Below are 15,387 nucleotides of genomic sequence, written 5' to 3'. Positions count from 1 at the left end.
TGTTGTACATTATTTTATGCAAAATTATTCTCATTAAAGTTCATTTTAGAGAAGATATGTACACTTCCCACAGGGCTAAAAATGATGGCGTCATCCTAAGTCTAGTAGAATACCAGGTTCCATAAGCAGAAACCCGGGAGCTGCTCTCTGCTGATAGCTGTGTTTGTCTGGATGATCAACGGCCATTTTGCAAAGTTGCAATCTCACTTCCCTAAATGACGACTGTAAAACCAGAACTCTACTTAAAGCCCCGTGTACGTGCAGCTGCAGGGGCAGTGAAGGTGGAGAACCTCCTTCTTCCCACTGCCTGCTCTGAAAACTGCTCAACGGCCAACGGGGGCAACCCAGCCCGATACAGCATGTGAGAGCCCTCCTGAGCACATCCGTTACTCCAGATGCAACCGCTGTAAGGAAGTATAAGAAACTGAGAGGCTTTTTTAAGAGGAAGATGGAGAACCCACTTCTTTTATTCCCCCAACTAAACATTTCTGCTTCAAAGGATAAATCCTATTACAAAGTCATGAAATCAACAATTAAAGAAGAGCCACATAAAGCGAACAAGCCTGGGTAAGTTTTAAGGTCATGCTGACACACTGAGTGTTCTGTTTACACAGAGGATTCATCTAACATAGCTTGTGGGTATGAATTTAGGGCACATATCGTTTTATCTTTTACTGCAATCCTAAGAATTGTGTACGTAAAATATTAATTCATTGCAGAAATATGTTTTAAGAAAAAGAAGCAAAACAAATAATAAACTATGAAAATAAGAGAGGGAGGTTCCAAGAAGTTCTGAGAAATGCTCTTTGAAGTCTGAATATGACCTGGGAAATTTTCTTTTTAAAAATTTCAAATGACAGGAAGCAATACTTCCTTTTTCTTTGCGCAACTTTAAGAAGTAGAAGATGCTGAGCCAACTGTTTATGTTCTGTAATGTGAAATTTCACTCCCTCATCTTTAAAATAAATGAAAAAGATACTGAAAATGAAAAGATTTCCATTTCCCTTTGCCAGTGCATCATATGTAAATTCATGCTAAGCTATAAATAAAAAAATCATTAATGTGAATAACATATGTAGGAGAAGTAACATTAACATTACTATAAGCCAACATAGGGGGATATATGATGCAGAAACAGAGAGATTAGGCAAAGGAAATGTGTGAGGGAAAAACAACTTTCATCAAGGTTGCTTGAAAAACTACACCAATTCTGTTGCAGAGCTAAGCAGAAGAGAAATAGGCTGAGCCTTCTCCTGCAGAAGTCTGAATTCCATGAAGGTGATCATCTTGGTAAACCTGGAAACTTGACAAAAGCAGCAAGGTAAGCATTATAAAAGACTGAATTGATGGGGATTCCTTTCAGGAAGTGCCTCTGTGACTCAGGACATTTCCTGCATTTGTGTGTGTGCATTCAGACTTGGCAGAGAATAACACTTTCAAGATCTATTTATTTTAAAAGTTAGCAATCTAACCCAAGCACTACAGAATTATCTGGTATGCATCAAGGTAACTCACCACTAGTGTTTTCACACCACTAAGTGTAGGTTGGATTGCAGATACATTTAAACCTTAACTCATGCCAACAGCATTTTTATTAGTCCACTGACCATATTGAGCAAGCATCAACTCAGAAATGTAGCTGACAAATTACTGCTTACAGGGAAATCATACAGCTCCTTGGAAAGCAGGTTTTCCAAAGAATTCTGTGGTGTACAGGTGCCAGATGCATGTCAAATACTGAATGCATAGTTCCTCAATAATTGCAGTAATTGTTTGAACACTGTTGTCTCCAGAATTCAGATGTTTAAACACTATTGTAGTATTGTCCCTGTTTACAGTATTTCTCATAAAGATGCAGAGTAAACTCTTTGTTTTGTTGACTTCAATAAGAGTTTAGTTCCTGACTTCAATGGGGTGCCAAGATATCACTGATATATTAAGAATTGCATGTGTAGATATTGACTGAAAAGAAGGAATGAGTAAAGTGCTGCAACTCCATGGCCTACAAAATTTGCTGCCCCTTTCTTTCCATCACAGATCACTTTGGAACACTTCAGTGTTTCCCATGCTCTTTTGTCTTGTTAAGCTTGATGCAACTTGTTTAAGCAGTTACTATCTTTGGGACCAAGATGCCTGCTTTGACCAGAACTGCTTCTACAAGCCCTTACTAATTGTCAACACATAGTAGAAATTGTATAAAGGCCCAAACTCTGTTTCTAAAACTCATGAAAATGCCCATCCAAATGAGAGTGTGTACTCAGGATCTGGAAGACTTTCCAGTCCACAGTCATAGAGGGTTTCATTACTTTCTTTTTTTTTTTTCTCTCTCTTTCTTGTTTTGCTGCTGGCAGACGCCTTAATTAAATGGTTTTACAGTTCACCCAGAAATACAAGGCATTGCAATGATGAACAAAGGTAAAACAATGCTGAGAATACCCTTTTTCCATGTTCCAGACATATAAAATGATGCTAGGATTGCATCTGAAAGAGAAAGCACAGCCTCCATGGCACCTGCATGCAGACGGTATTATAGGGTGGCATTTCCTACAAAGTACACAGCCATCAATGCATTCTTATAATCTGTGAAGAGACACTTTCAGAGGCAGATACAATAGCAATACATAATTCTCTGAAGAATTTCCCCCTTTTAACAGACTACCACTCAGCCAACTGCCTTTTACCACGTTACTTTCAGCCAGGTGCCTGACTAACAGGGATTCTGCTGTTCTTGTTGTACAGGAGAGAAACTGGTAGATTTTTGCTGATCTTTATCTATATGTAGATTAGAGAGAAGTGTAGATTATTTTTGGCAAAACTGAAGGAAAAAAATTACTTGTTTTTCAAAGAATAAAGTGTGATAATAGCTTGAGATTTATTATTTAAGCAATTTACATGGTTTTTATGATTTCCATTCTTCACACAAATACTAACATAAGTAGAAAGAGAATTTAATGAAACACTGCAGATGGACGGTGTGGTGATACTGGAAATGCCTGTGATCCGTTAGTTTCTTCTCATCTTTAGAAAGTGGCAAAGCTGAACAAATCTGTCTATGGTTGCAGCAACGCATTGCCACATCCAGGTGTTGGGGATCTGTGAGGCTACTGAGTTGATGCAGTTTCTGAAGGAGAACCAGAAATTCACACTAAGAGTTTCCAGACCCAGCAAAGAACCTCTCCAGCATTCCATGCAGTTGTGGGTTGCATATATTGTCTGAAGTCATCTGGGTTTATCTTTCACTATGACCAAATTAATTTCTGTAGCTATAGGAACCCACTGTTCCCAGACTTACAGGTCCACACAGTTCAGAGAACTGCACATTTTGCACTTCTCATAACTGAAAAACTCTGTAAGGGAATGAGGTCTCATTTTCCCTGACTCCAGAATCCCCCTAATTTACTGGCCTATGCTCATTTCTTGAATTTCAGTTCTCCAGCATTTGTACCTCTCAAGAACTGTTTGTCTCTCCCTAGTTAATAATTTCATTCCTATAAGCAATGACTTCAGCTAGGAGAAATGTGGCACCTCTTAAAATAAAAAAAATTAAAACCCCCTCATTTTAGTTTTGTGCAACCCAAGATCATTACTGGCTTAAATTCCTCCCCAAAGTGATTGGAATTTCCTTTCATCTAAACTTCATGTGCCTACAGATTCTGCCAAGGGAACCCAAACTACGTGAATCAGGCAACGGAACAGTAAGCCTCCACAGGGAAGGGGGAACTGTATTCAAGAAGTGTTCAGTCCATAAGAAGTTGTTCTAACCAAGTAACCCTGGACAAGTTGCCTATTGATACTTTAACTGTACTGTGCTTTGCCCTCAAATGAAAATGGTTTTAAATATTAATATTCATAAATCACCTGATAAAAATTGACTTCACCTTCAGGCTTGGAACATAAGTCCTAGTCCTAGCATGACACAGTTCATCTCCAGGCTTACTCCAGTTCTGGTCTACAGAAAATACAGTCCAGGTGTGTGTTCAGCATTAATCTATACAAAACCAAGAAAGGGTTTCTCCAAAACTGTATTTGTGTGAATGAAGTAGGGTGTTCTTTTCTTCTTTCTGCATTGTTCTCTAGGGCAGAATATTTGAAATCAAAGTAAAATACATGCAGCTTGACATATTTGATGAAGAATATGGGGAGTTTTATAAATGGAGCACAGTGTCTCAGAATGACCTGACATTTGAAATATGTTTGTGGTAAACAAACAGGCTACGTATGCTATTACCCTATAAGACTATCACCTAAACCATATTGCTACAACTTTGTCTTCAGGCCGTAGAATTTCCCATGTTTCATTAAAAATAGACTGTGGTAACAGCCTCAGGCTGAGTGCATTCAAAACCACATCTCTGCAAGAGTATTTTTAAAGTTCAAATAGGTGACTGACCTGGTTCACTCATGAGTTTTACCATACTGCATGATCTCAATTCCCTTAAAGATTAGTAGCACAACATAAAGACTGAAGAGACAAATCTCTGCTCTGATGTTTTTTTAAAGAGGGGGAAAAAGTACAACTCTGCAGGAAAAATGTCAGAAAAAAATTTAACCAATGTTTCTGAAGTCCCTAAGAGAATGAGCTCCTTTAAGTAATGTGATCTAATCACAGGTTTTGTGAAACAGTCCTGAGCAATAACAGTAACAGATAACATGTTACAACAACTCCATAAATACACAATATGCACAATTCTTCAAAAATGCTTTCTGTTTCTTAAGCAGTGTGTCTCCTGAAGAAGCAGTGAAATGGGCAGAATCTTTTGACAAACTGCTTTCTGAGAAAGGTTAGTAGTTTCTTCCTCTCTGTGCAGACTGTTAGGATGGAAAATTGGTGGAAAATGATGGAAAATTATAAAATCCAGTTGTGCACTTAAATAGACCTGGCAGTTACCTAAACTAGGTATGATGGGTCAATTATAGCAGCATGTGTTTCTGCTCTCCTCATGTACTTAGGGTATAGCATGCTGTCAACTACTGAAAATAGTTGAAAATAACTTTTAAGTTTCATATTTTATTGAACAAAGTAATATAACAGACATCAAAGAGTTCCTTCAATAAACAGTAGAATTTCATTTGACTATTGCTCAAATATTCCTGGCTGCAAGACCAAACCTTAAAAATGAAAACATGTTCTATGTACTTAAGAAAAGACTTTGTCACTTCTGATACAATTTGTTTCTAAAAGAGTGATAGGATCAAAGCCGACTGTCATTTGAAAGGGCCTGTTGCTTTGCATAATTACCAAACGCACATATATCCCTCCTTCCATTTTGGAGGGACACACGTATGATAATCCAGCTAGAGTGCTGGACACTCTGTGCTTTTCAGATCTGTTCCTTTGAACAGTTGACATCAATATGACTGCGTTAGTTCCACAGATTAAGCATACTTGGGAAAGAAAATGTCTTCAGCATGATAACAATAGGATAAAGCAAATTGTAAAGATGATAAAAGCCACTGGTTTTAAATTGCTACTGGAGAACAGTCTGCTTACAGGCAAAGATTCAAATAGTGTTTCAGTCAACTTAAATTGATATTCAGCTGGAATAAAGCCCGTCACTTCCACATACATCAACATGTTTTGATTGCTTCTATTTCTAAATTCTTGAGATCTTGGTAGGGGATTTTTACAGATGCTGAGAATTCTGCAGTGGGAGTTACAGCACGCAGGGTCATAATGAAAGAACTGCACTTATTTTAAAACACTTATGTATTTCAAAATAATTATCTACAATGTGATGTAATTCAAAGGGAGCACAACGTGTTTTGTTATCTTGCACAGACTGAAAAGAGTAACTGTATGATAAGGATATATTTTTTTTAATGAAATTCAACATTCTATTCTGTAGCTGGATTGGATGCCTTTACAAAATTTCTGAAAACTGAGTTCAGTGAGGAGAACATCGAGTTCTGGATAGCTTGCGAGGATTACAAGAAAAGCAAAACTGCACATGAACTTTTGCCAAAAGCTAAGATCATTTATGAAACATTCATACAGAAAGATGCTCCAAAAGAGGTACAGTAAAAACGTTCTTCATTGTACACAGTATTTGATAGCTGCATCTGATGAAGTCTGCTTTTAAGAAGTGCATGCCCAGAAGCAGGGGCAGCAGTTAATCCTGTAGTTACAGAAGTAAGAAGGCTGTATCTTAAATGTCAAGCTCTGGAAGGAAATCTGGAAGCAATTGCATAGAGTATTCTCACTGTCCATACTCCTTTCAATACCCCCTCCATGTTAGTCTTCTAAGTGTAGAGCACGAGCTTAAATATTATACCACAGGAATCAGAGATTCCTAGTGCTATGTAAAGCCAGGATATACACACACACACACACACACACACACACACACATACAGTATATTGAAGAAAAAATAGTGATGTTAAATGTTAAAGCTGCAATGAGACATATCGGCTAGCATTTGTGGAAAACGTATTGTCTCTTTAAATAAAGTTACCTTCAGAACAACAGATTTATTCTACCTTTCTCTTAAACCAGTAATTATCTATTAAATTATTACATAACTAATATTCAGAAGCTTTTAAATAAGTAAAAAGACTAAATGAAACTATTAAATTAAATATATCCTTTAAAATAATAATTATGTTTTAAGCATGGACTTTTCTTGATTGACCCCTCCCCTCTTTCTGTCCCTCAGCTCTAATTGCATATTCTTGGTATGTTACTGTCAACACATACACAAAAATATGTTGATGTGTCAATCCTCACCAACTCTAAGGCCTTTTTATATTACTATAAAAGTGCAAAAAGTTTTCATATTTACAATTTCTTTTTACTGAAGCATGTTATAAAGGATTCATAAATGAGAAAAAGGACCATTTTTTGCCTGCTCTAGGAAGGGGATGAGCAGTTTGGGAGATGATGAACACTCACTGAAATCACAATCAGCCTCTCCAATAGGTCTTTTGGATTTACAATTTCCTGTAATTCTATCAAGTTTGAGCAGATCAAATATGTCCCTTGCCAATGCTCCTTTTCCCCTATATTCTTTTTTTTTTTGGTTTGTCAAAATAGCAAAAGTGAAACACTAATTGCTGCTTCATTGTAACAAGGGTGAAAAAGGTGTAATTCTCATTTTAAGAGAACAATTGCAAAATGATGCAATTTCCACTTGTAATTCCCATAGATTATTTAAGATTCAGATCTCCTTTTCCTGGGAAATGTCCACTTTCAAAGACTTATGTCCCTTTTTATTTCTTTCCTTGCTGCAGGTATTTGGGGTGGACCTTATGTAAAAAGAAAGCCCCTGAGTTGTCTGAGGTAGAACCTGCTGTTGCCTATTGGTCAAGCTATGAGCAGTTATGGCAGGGCATCAAGTGCTGATACTGTCAGCGTTTATGAGATTGATGTCAGCAAAAAGATGAGCAGGAGGAAAGCTAGGGAGGGAGGAGGGTGTGGAAATCGTACTTTGACTAAGAGTAATGTAATGATTTCTTTATCTGTCATACTTTTGATTTGGTGCATGTAGTGTGGGTGCTGTTGTTGACCTTAAGCAGTTGGCTTTGGTGAGACTTCCTTCCTCGTCTTCAGCTGAGCAGCTGAGACCAGCCAACAGCATCTCATTTCAGGCCACGCAGCTCTGGAACTTGCATCTTCTCTCCGACTAACTTCTTGTCCAGCAGAGCTCTTTTACACACAGATTTCTAAGTGTACAGTTCGATAGGATCGTAAAATCTTAGGTTTGATGAGTGGACTATTTTATAATCAGTTCTTAGATCTAAACTATTTGTTTTAACTAGCTTTATGAAAATGACAGGTGTATCTCAGCGAGGAAAGAAAAAGCATATTATTGAAGTCACTTTTTGACTGGATCAACATTTTAAAAATATATTCTATCTTATTTTTCAAAATACCATGCTTAAATCAGTGCCTGACACTTTAATAGAAGTCTCATACTAATTAAATCTTCTCAGGATGAATGCAATGGCACATGGAATAAATGATCATTTTGATATGCTTTTCCCATCTAAAGCTTCCAGAAACCCATTGAAATAATTTTAATATTTTAATTATTAGAGTTTTCTCACCGTCCTACTACCAAAACTGTACAAAAACCCCAGAAATTTTAAATATTCATTAACATAGTCTAATGATACAAAGTTCTACATAAATCTTAAATGAGAATGGAGGGAGTTCTGAATTAGCCTGGTGTTGCAAAGCCTGACAACTGCAACTGTATGAAGATCACTATTAGAAAGTTACTTTTAGTCAAACATCAAACTTTATCTTCTATTTTGCCAGTTTTCCACTGTACCAATGACACATCTGTGAAGACTTTCTGACAGCCATTACTGAACATGAGCATACAAATTAATCCTGTGGTTTTAATATCCCATTGTATCAGGGATTCAAGGTGCTCTTAGCAGAAAAGACTTTCACCAAAGTACAGTTTCATTGCTGTGGATAACAACACAGGAAGTGCGGAAATGCATGAATGTACGTTAACTAAATACCCTTTTCCTCGTTCTCCAGGTGAATTTGGACTTTCAAACCAAAGAAGTTACAAGTCAGAACATTGCACAGCCCGTCATCACCACCTTTGATGCAGCACAAAACACAGTCTACAGGCTGATGGAGCAAGACAGCTACCCACGCTTCCTAAGATCTGATCTTTATTTAAATTTGGTTAAGGGGAGAAACCCCAGTCGTCCTACCCTTAGGAGACGATCACGGTCTTTTACCGTCAGTGATTTCCAGGGTGTACGACCAGACTTTACCGTTTGGTAACAGGGAAACTCAATCCTCTTAAATTCTAGCTACTGCAGCAACTCATATGTGTTTTAAAATCCAGATCCTTAGCAGGTGTAAATGAGTGAAAAGTTACATGCTGTTATACCAGGTTAGAGCTCTGTAGCCGGTGATTTATCTCATTTATTATAGAGAAGTAGGCAACATATTGGCAAGACATATCATGTAAAGTTTTCATACAGTATTTTTTTAAACTCAAGCAAGAGCTGTAATTGTATTTGGAGGAAAAATTTGAGTTTCCTGTTGTATAAAATGCCATTTGATAATATCCACCATGTATCCTGGGCCCATATGATTTAGGACAGAATTTCATCACAGTTAGAATCTATGTACCTAGCCTTTGCACATATTTATGTTTCTGCAATATTTGCTACACTAAGCACAGAGTATTTGTGCTATTTTCTCATACTGCAAAACACACAGGAACATTATTAGGTATAATGTAAAGTTACTTGGATTTTAACTACAGCCACTGCATAATTAAGATGTAGCTATTGCATACTTAAGAGGAACATAAGAATACCTATTTAAATTTTGGGAGTATATTTCATACTGTTTTCTTATTACATGTGTCTGTTCTCTGTATTTAAATTATGCTGTATAGATTAGCTTTGCCATCAAATACTTGTATTATAATTTTTTGCAACCAAGTAAGCAGCAACAAAGGGCCAAGAATGCTATTTTAACACAATGTGTGTCATTAAATATTAGGTCATGTGTATGTATATATATATATAAAAAATATTTCTACTTTTATTTGTAAATATTCATGGTATACCAACTTTGTTACTAAACTTTGTTCTACATTTTTTTCCTGCTTTTTCTTTTGAAAAAGAATCTGAAAATTAACAGCTCTTGAACTCAGGTAGAATAACCTTCAGTTCTGCTGGTCATTAATATACTCTCTATGGTTATAGAGGAGGAAGGAGAAATCTCCCCTTTTTTTTCTTTACTATTGAAGTCACACATAGCCTTTTCATAGTCAGTATATGCAGTTACCCTGTCCTTTTCTTTCAAAATTGATGCAGACATACCTTGAAGCATGGGGCAGTTCTTAAAATCTTAAACACTGGTTCGGTTTAGCAAGTGGCTGCAGGATTTAATTGTAAGTATGACTTGTATATTCAGCCGCTTTGCATGGAATTTAAGCTTTCTCCCTTTTCTTCCCCTTTCTGTAAGTGGTCAAAGTGAAGAGGTTTAGGACCTGAGGATGAGACTTTATGTTCATTACTAGTTCAGGGTATATATATGAACTGCTTGATCTGAGGGTTTCTGTGTCTGCTTCACTAACTTTCAATAAATCTGATCTTCTTAAAAAACTGTCAGGATTCAGTTTATAACTAGTACATTGATGAGTAAAATGTGAAGACTTCACTTATAATTCGATACCAGGTGTAATCCTTGCCATTTCGATCAGAAGTGTTACTGTGCACAGAGACCCGAACTCACCAGGAAAAGCTGCTGAGCTGCAGTCAGCTGGGAAGCACCTCTTAGCCCTTAGCTTCACCTGGGGGATAGACAGGAAACCCATCGGTAACTATGACGAGTATGATCCTTGCTGGTTTATTCCATTGTCCTTCCCTCATCCCAAAACTCCAGACTGTGTAAGCAGTCAGAACCTGGGCACAGTGATTCAGGAATAACTCAAATGTTTTTAGTGGCGCTGATACTCTATTTCAGTCTCTTCATCAATATCAAATACAGCTTTGGAGCTTGTCAGCCTCCATTTTTTATGAACTGTCTACACTTCTATTGTCATCGTCACAGGTGTCACATGAATGAGTGAATGGCAACTCTCTAACCCAATTTCATTGCTGAAGTCAGTACATTTTTCTGGATAGATTATTTACCCTTGTTCTTTGACTGTCTGTCTCTTAAACATGAATCAATTCTGCCAGAAACGGTACTATTTCTGATTTGGAAATCTCTAATATCACCAACAATGTCTGGATATCAGAGTTCTCAGATATTTAAAAAATGCATGTTCCAATGTTTTGCATTACTTTGTTAGAGAAAGAGAACAAATTTGAGAACAGACCCATGTGAGCGTTAACAGCGGGTCTGTTGCAAGACAGGTGTAAGACCTACACATTTGCAGCTACATTCTCCCCCAGTGTGATTATGTTCCTTCATACCAGCTGAGAATCCACACCTTTACTCTTGCCATAGATAAAATAAATGAAAAAAATAAGTATATTTAATACGGTTCCAAAACCTAAACAAATGACCAATGTAGTACCCTGAGTAAGACTTTTTCTTCTTAGCAAAAAAATGGCTGTTAGTCAAAAGGGTCTGTAATGATAAATATAACTCAGCAGGCACCCTTTGTTTCGTTTCATAGACGCATGGAAAATTTTGCTTATCTCCAGGGAGGCCTCCCTCAAAACCGTCAGTCTGTGGTACTGACAGTGCTAGTCCTTCTTACGAGTTTTATAATGAAAACAAATAAGATATTCCTGGTAGCTATTTATGCATGTATGTTTTTCAGAGATAATTATGAACTGTAGCTGAATTTACAGCAGACTAATACCATGGGAACTACTGTAAAAAAAAAGTCAAGATAAATTCAGAGAAAGGAAGGCAAAGGGCACAAAGATAAACTAAAATGACATAATTATCTGGCAAAGGGTTTTTTCTAGAAGAGGTTCCTTTTAGTGAGAGAAAATGAGTGCTCTACTGTTTAGTGCTCTACTGAATTCTGGAAGATGAACTAAGCATAGATTTAGTACAAGTCTGTGATGCTGTTCCAAGATTGAGTTAGGATTGATCAGACTAAGGGCCAGCCCTGCACAGATGTGGTTATAGTATGAACCTTAGAGTAGTGCCAGAGAGCATAGTCGGCCTTCTCTAGTTTTGGCAGAATCAATGCCATAGTTACATAAAGCCTCTTGTTTAGCTGACCTGGTGCAAATAATACATATACAAAGCCTATTGGGCAAGTATTTTTATTTGGGATTATTTTATGTAGCAGCTTTTTAGATTTGTACGTGCCATTCAGCATTCAGTAAGAGCTCTCAAAATACTCCTCTTACCAACACAATAATTTATCCTACATAAACACTTCACTTTAATCCTTACACACGTGATTTCTCCAGACTCAAAGCATGAGGGAAATAATCTGCCGACTTGTATAGCACAAAGGTTTGTCTCCTGTTTCAATACTTATGTCTAATTAGATGTCTTAAATTAGCTGAATTATTATCTACTGTTATTATTTAACTCAAAGGAGATAGAAATACACATACACGTATCTTCTTTGGCTTTTGGGATTTGTTATTGTTCAGAAGACAACTTGATTAATTTTTGAACTGACAAGAAACAAGAGGAATGAAATCTAAGATAAAGAATCTCAAAGATAAAGATAGATTTCCATCTTCCACTTAAGTAGGCGTTCGGTAATATGGCTCTTACATGCCTTTATGTGCTACAACTTATAAGTGACTCACAAAAGGCAGATCATTTTTCTCTCCTTTTTGTCCTCAGCTGCTCAACCTGCCTTAATTAACTACTGCTATGAATGCAGTTCCCTCTCCTTTCCACACATACTGTCAAAAGACCTCAACTGAGAAAAAAAATTGCATGAAATCATCTTCCTCTCTTCAGTGATTCATATAGTCATAAACTTATGCCTTGCTCAGATGCCTGTCCTAGATCCCTCTCAGTTTTTTGCATTTTAGTCAAATGCCTCCTGTGTGGCTCTGTGCCAAAGATAAAAATGTATTTCCTCTATACACCATCTGGCTTGCTGCCATTCCTACTTTTTTCTTGTTAATGTCTTGTTGTCATCTTCCATTTTTTGTGCTCTGAGCATTTAGGGCTGGTCTCATAAAAGCTCCCTCTGGTTTTATACCAAAGCTTTTCTCTCTCCTTTCCTAAATGGCATCTTTTTGCATCACCTCCTCATAAGTCTTCTTACAAGAGGTTATCTAGATGCCAAGATTTACAGTCTAGCCTCTATCGTTGCCTTCTCTATGAAACGTTACTGAAATTAACTAGCATGAAATACAATCCTATGAAAGTCAATTTAGAGTTTTCAAACAGGACAGAAGATTAAGCTGAATCCTAACATAAGGACAACCCTGAACTGTTGTTTCTTCACCATGCAATTTTCTTGTATTTTAAAAACTCTCCTTTCTTCTCAACTTTCCAGATTAGTTTTAAATATTCATCCAGGACACGAGCTGTGATGAATAATCTCCTAGAAAGTACTAAATGAGAATCTTCAAGGTTGCACATTTTCTTGAGAATTGTTTCCAATCCTCTTCTAATGTAGGTTTGTGTTTGTATAGTACTTGGAAATCCTGTATATGAGGAGCCCAGAATTTTGACAGATTGTTTTTGAAATCAAAACATTTTACCTCAAGGGCATACTTTGCTTGGGTGGAAAATAACAGCTAATTTTCTTATGCAAAACAACTCAGTGGCATACTGAAGACACATGGAATTATTCATATGGAAAAAAAATATTTTTTTGTGAGTTGACCATGCTGTGCAGTGCTATTGGAAGGCAGACATTTACATAGTGCTGAGATTAAAATGTATTTGCATCCTGTATGACAGACATTTCCATGTTACTAGGATGCCAGCAGTGCTCAGATCATCTTGGCTTCTCCCAATATGCGAAATGCAGTCAGGTCTGTTTGCTTGAATTGCTTGGATCAGCAGAACATTAACTTTCTTTTCTGCTGAGGTTAAGCTATACAACACTATCCAAGCAAACCTGGGTATGGAATGGATTTAACAGAGGCCAAGTGCTGAAGGGCAATGACACATTGGACCTGATACAGGGTAAGCACCAGCACACCAAACCAGCTATTGGGGAGTGTGACCTCTTCTCACGTTGCACTCAGGTGAGTACAAGGCAACCCTTTTAGGAACATATATAAATGAAAGTGATTTCTTAGGTTAATACACCAACAGTTTGAACGTGAGGAGTTGTTTTATACTGTCTATTGAGATTAGTATCTAGCTCAGATGTGGGTCAGAGGAACAAAAACTGACATGCCTTATTCCCCTAAACAGCCAACAGCTTTTCATAAAGGAAGATAACTCAGTGAAACTAATGCTTAAAGATAGCTAAAGAATAAAAGATGAGTAGCAGTAAAAAGTCAAGCAGTAACCCTAAAAGTTCAGGAGATTTAAATATTTAATAAATCAGTAGTCCTTAGCAAGTAGTATTGGCACAGGAGGAAACATTCAATCAATCGACCCACATCCTCTTCCCTCCAGTGCTCACTCTCCTATGGCCTGTCAAAGGCAGAGGACTCAAAAAAAAAAAAATCCCTAGCACAGTCCTCAGAGTTATAGAAATGTTAAGCCAGAGGCCTCACAGATAAAGTTTTTAAAATACACTAAAATTAGCGGAGCAGGTAAGGGCCTGATCTACTCTGCAAGTCCAGTCTGGATTATTAGTGAAGGGAAGCTGCAGACATCAGCAGTGTCAGCTGGACCCAAATTTCCAAAAAGTTTAGAAATATTCTATATCCAATTTCCAGACCATCCCTAGTACATATTCATATTTCTTTTTGTTTGCTTGATACTGTTTATTAGGAATAGCTAATATATTTGCACAAGCAGCTGATGCATTTGTTTTAATACTAAGATCACTTTTTCTCATATGACATTTCAGTAAAATGTTAGAGTTTCTTTCCAGAAATTATTAAGTTCCAAGTAGACAAAGCATATGGCAATACTACCAGCTACTTATTATGGGAAGAGGTGACTTTGTCTAACTTTGGTTAGTGTACTTGTGATATTTGTACTGGGATAATAATAGCAATAACAACACTATTACCTGCTGTGTACCTGAAGTACAATCAGCTTACGTAGACTAAGCAGTCACTGAACAGCACGTTACACAATGGTGAAAATCCCTCATAGCTTCTTTGTGCTTTTGTGAATTGTGAGGGGTACTCCATAAAATTCAAAAGCAATCAGATTACATCCATCTAGTTATTCTGTGTGCTAGTCAGAATACTTGTGGCTTTTAGTCTTAGCAGCTACAGAAGGATGCTAACTTAAACTGTATCATTCAGACATCAGGCAATTAGATAGAAATTTTTAAAAATGCATCTGTTGCCCTTTTTGGAACTTTGATTTTTAAAGAAGTATATTGTCAGATGATTATAAAAAAAATAGGCACAGATCCTGCAACCCTCCCTCTCGTAAATAGTCTCACATGAGTTAATGGGACTATTATATAACAAGAATGATATTACCTCTTAAGTAAAATTGTTCAATTTATAATCACAGTTCTAAGGTGGGTGAATAGTATAATCATAGGGATTAGAAACAGGATAAACCAAGAAATGAATGGAATCATCCAAGAATTGATGTGTTGCTCAATTTGGTGTCATCTCTGTCCTCATAACTGCACTAACTTTACTGGCATTACACTAAGAAATCTGGAGAAAACTTGAATCACGCCTTTATCTATAATTTTGTTACTTGACTGAAAATTCAAGACCTATTTTGAACTGCTCCTAAGTCTTAGTCACTTCTCAGCGAGAACCTAGGGCACTTAAAAGCAAAGTCCCTTCCTAAAAATAAGAAGACATGTATGTAAATGCCTGCACATATTTGCAGAAGAACCTTCTGTTTGCTATGATGGAAAGGTAGACCAG

General features: G+C 37.0%; 1 protein-coding gene across 2 annotated transcripts; it reads left to right on the top strand.

Moving 5' to 3' along the window:
* The first annotated feature begins 237 nt into the window (after window positions 1-237).
* Window positions 238-10,497, top strand: RGS18 (regulator of G protein signaling 18). Of its 2 annotated transcripts, none has more exons than XM_074832774.1 (5): window positions 238-567; window positions 1,220-1,321; window positions 4,717-4,781; window positions 5,847-6,013; window positions 8,489-10,497. In XM_074832774.1, the coding sequence occupies exons 1-5, from the start codon at window positions 449-451 to the stop codon at window positions 8,741-8,743; spliced, it is 708 nt and encodes a 235-aa protein (XP_074688875.1). In that variant the 5' UTR covers window positions 238-448; the 3' UTR covers window positions 8,744-10,497. The 2 variants fall into 2 exon arrangements, with proteins under 2 accessions (XP_074688875.1, XP_074688876.1); XM_074832775.1 differs by having other exon boundaries at window positions 239-567; window positions 4,720-4,781.
* The last annotated feature ends 4,890 nt before the right edge of the window (window positions 10,498-15,387 follow it).

Source organism: Strix aluco, chromosome 8, assembly GCF_031877795.1.
Source record: "Strix aluco isolate bStrAlu1 chromosome 8, bStrAlu1.hap1, whole genome shotgun sequence".
In the NCBI taxonomy this organism is placed as follows: domain Eukaryota; kingdom Metazoa; phylum Chordata; class Aves; order Strigiformes; family Strigidae; genus Strix; species Strix aluco.
This window is presented reverse-complemented; position numbering and strand designations above follow the sequence as displayed.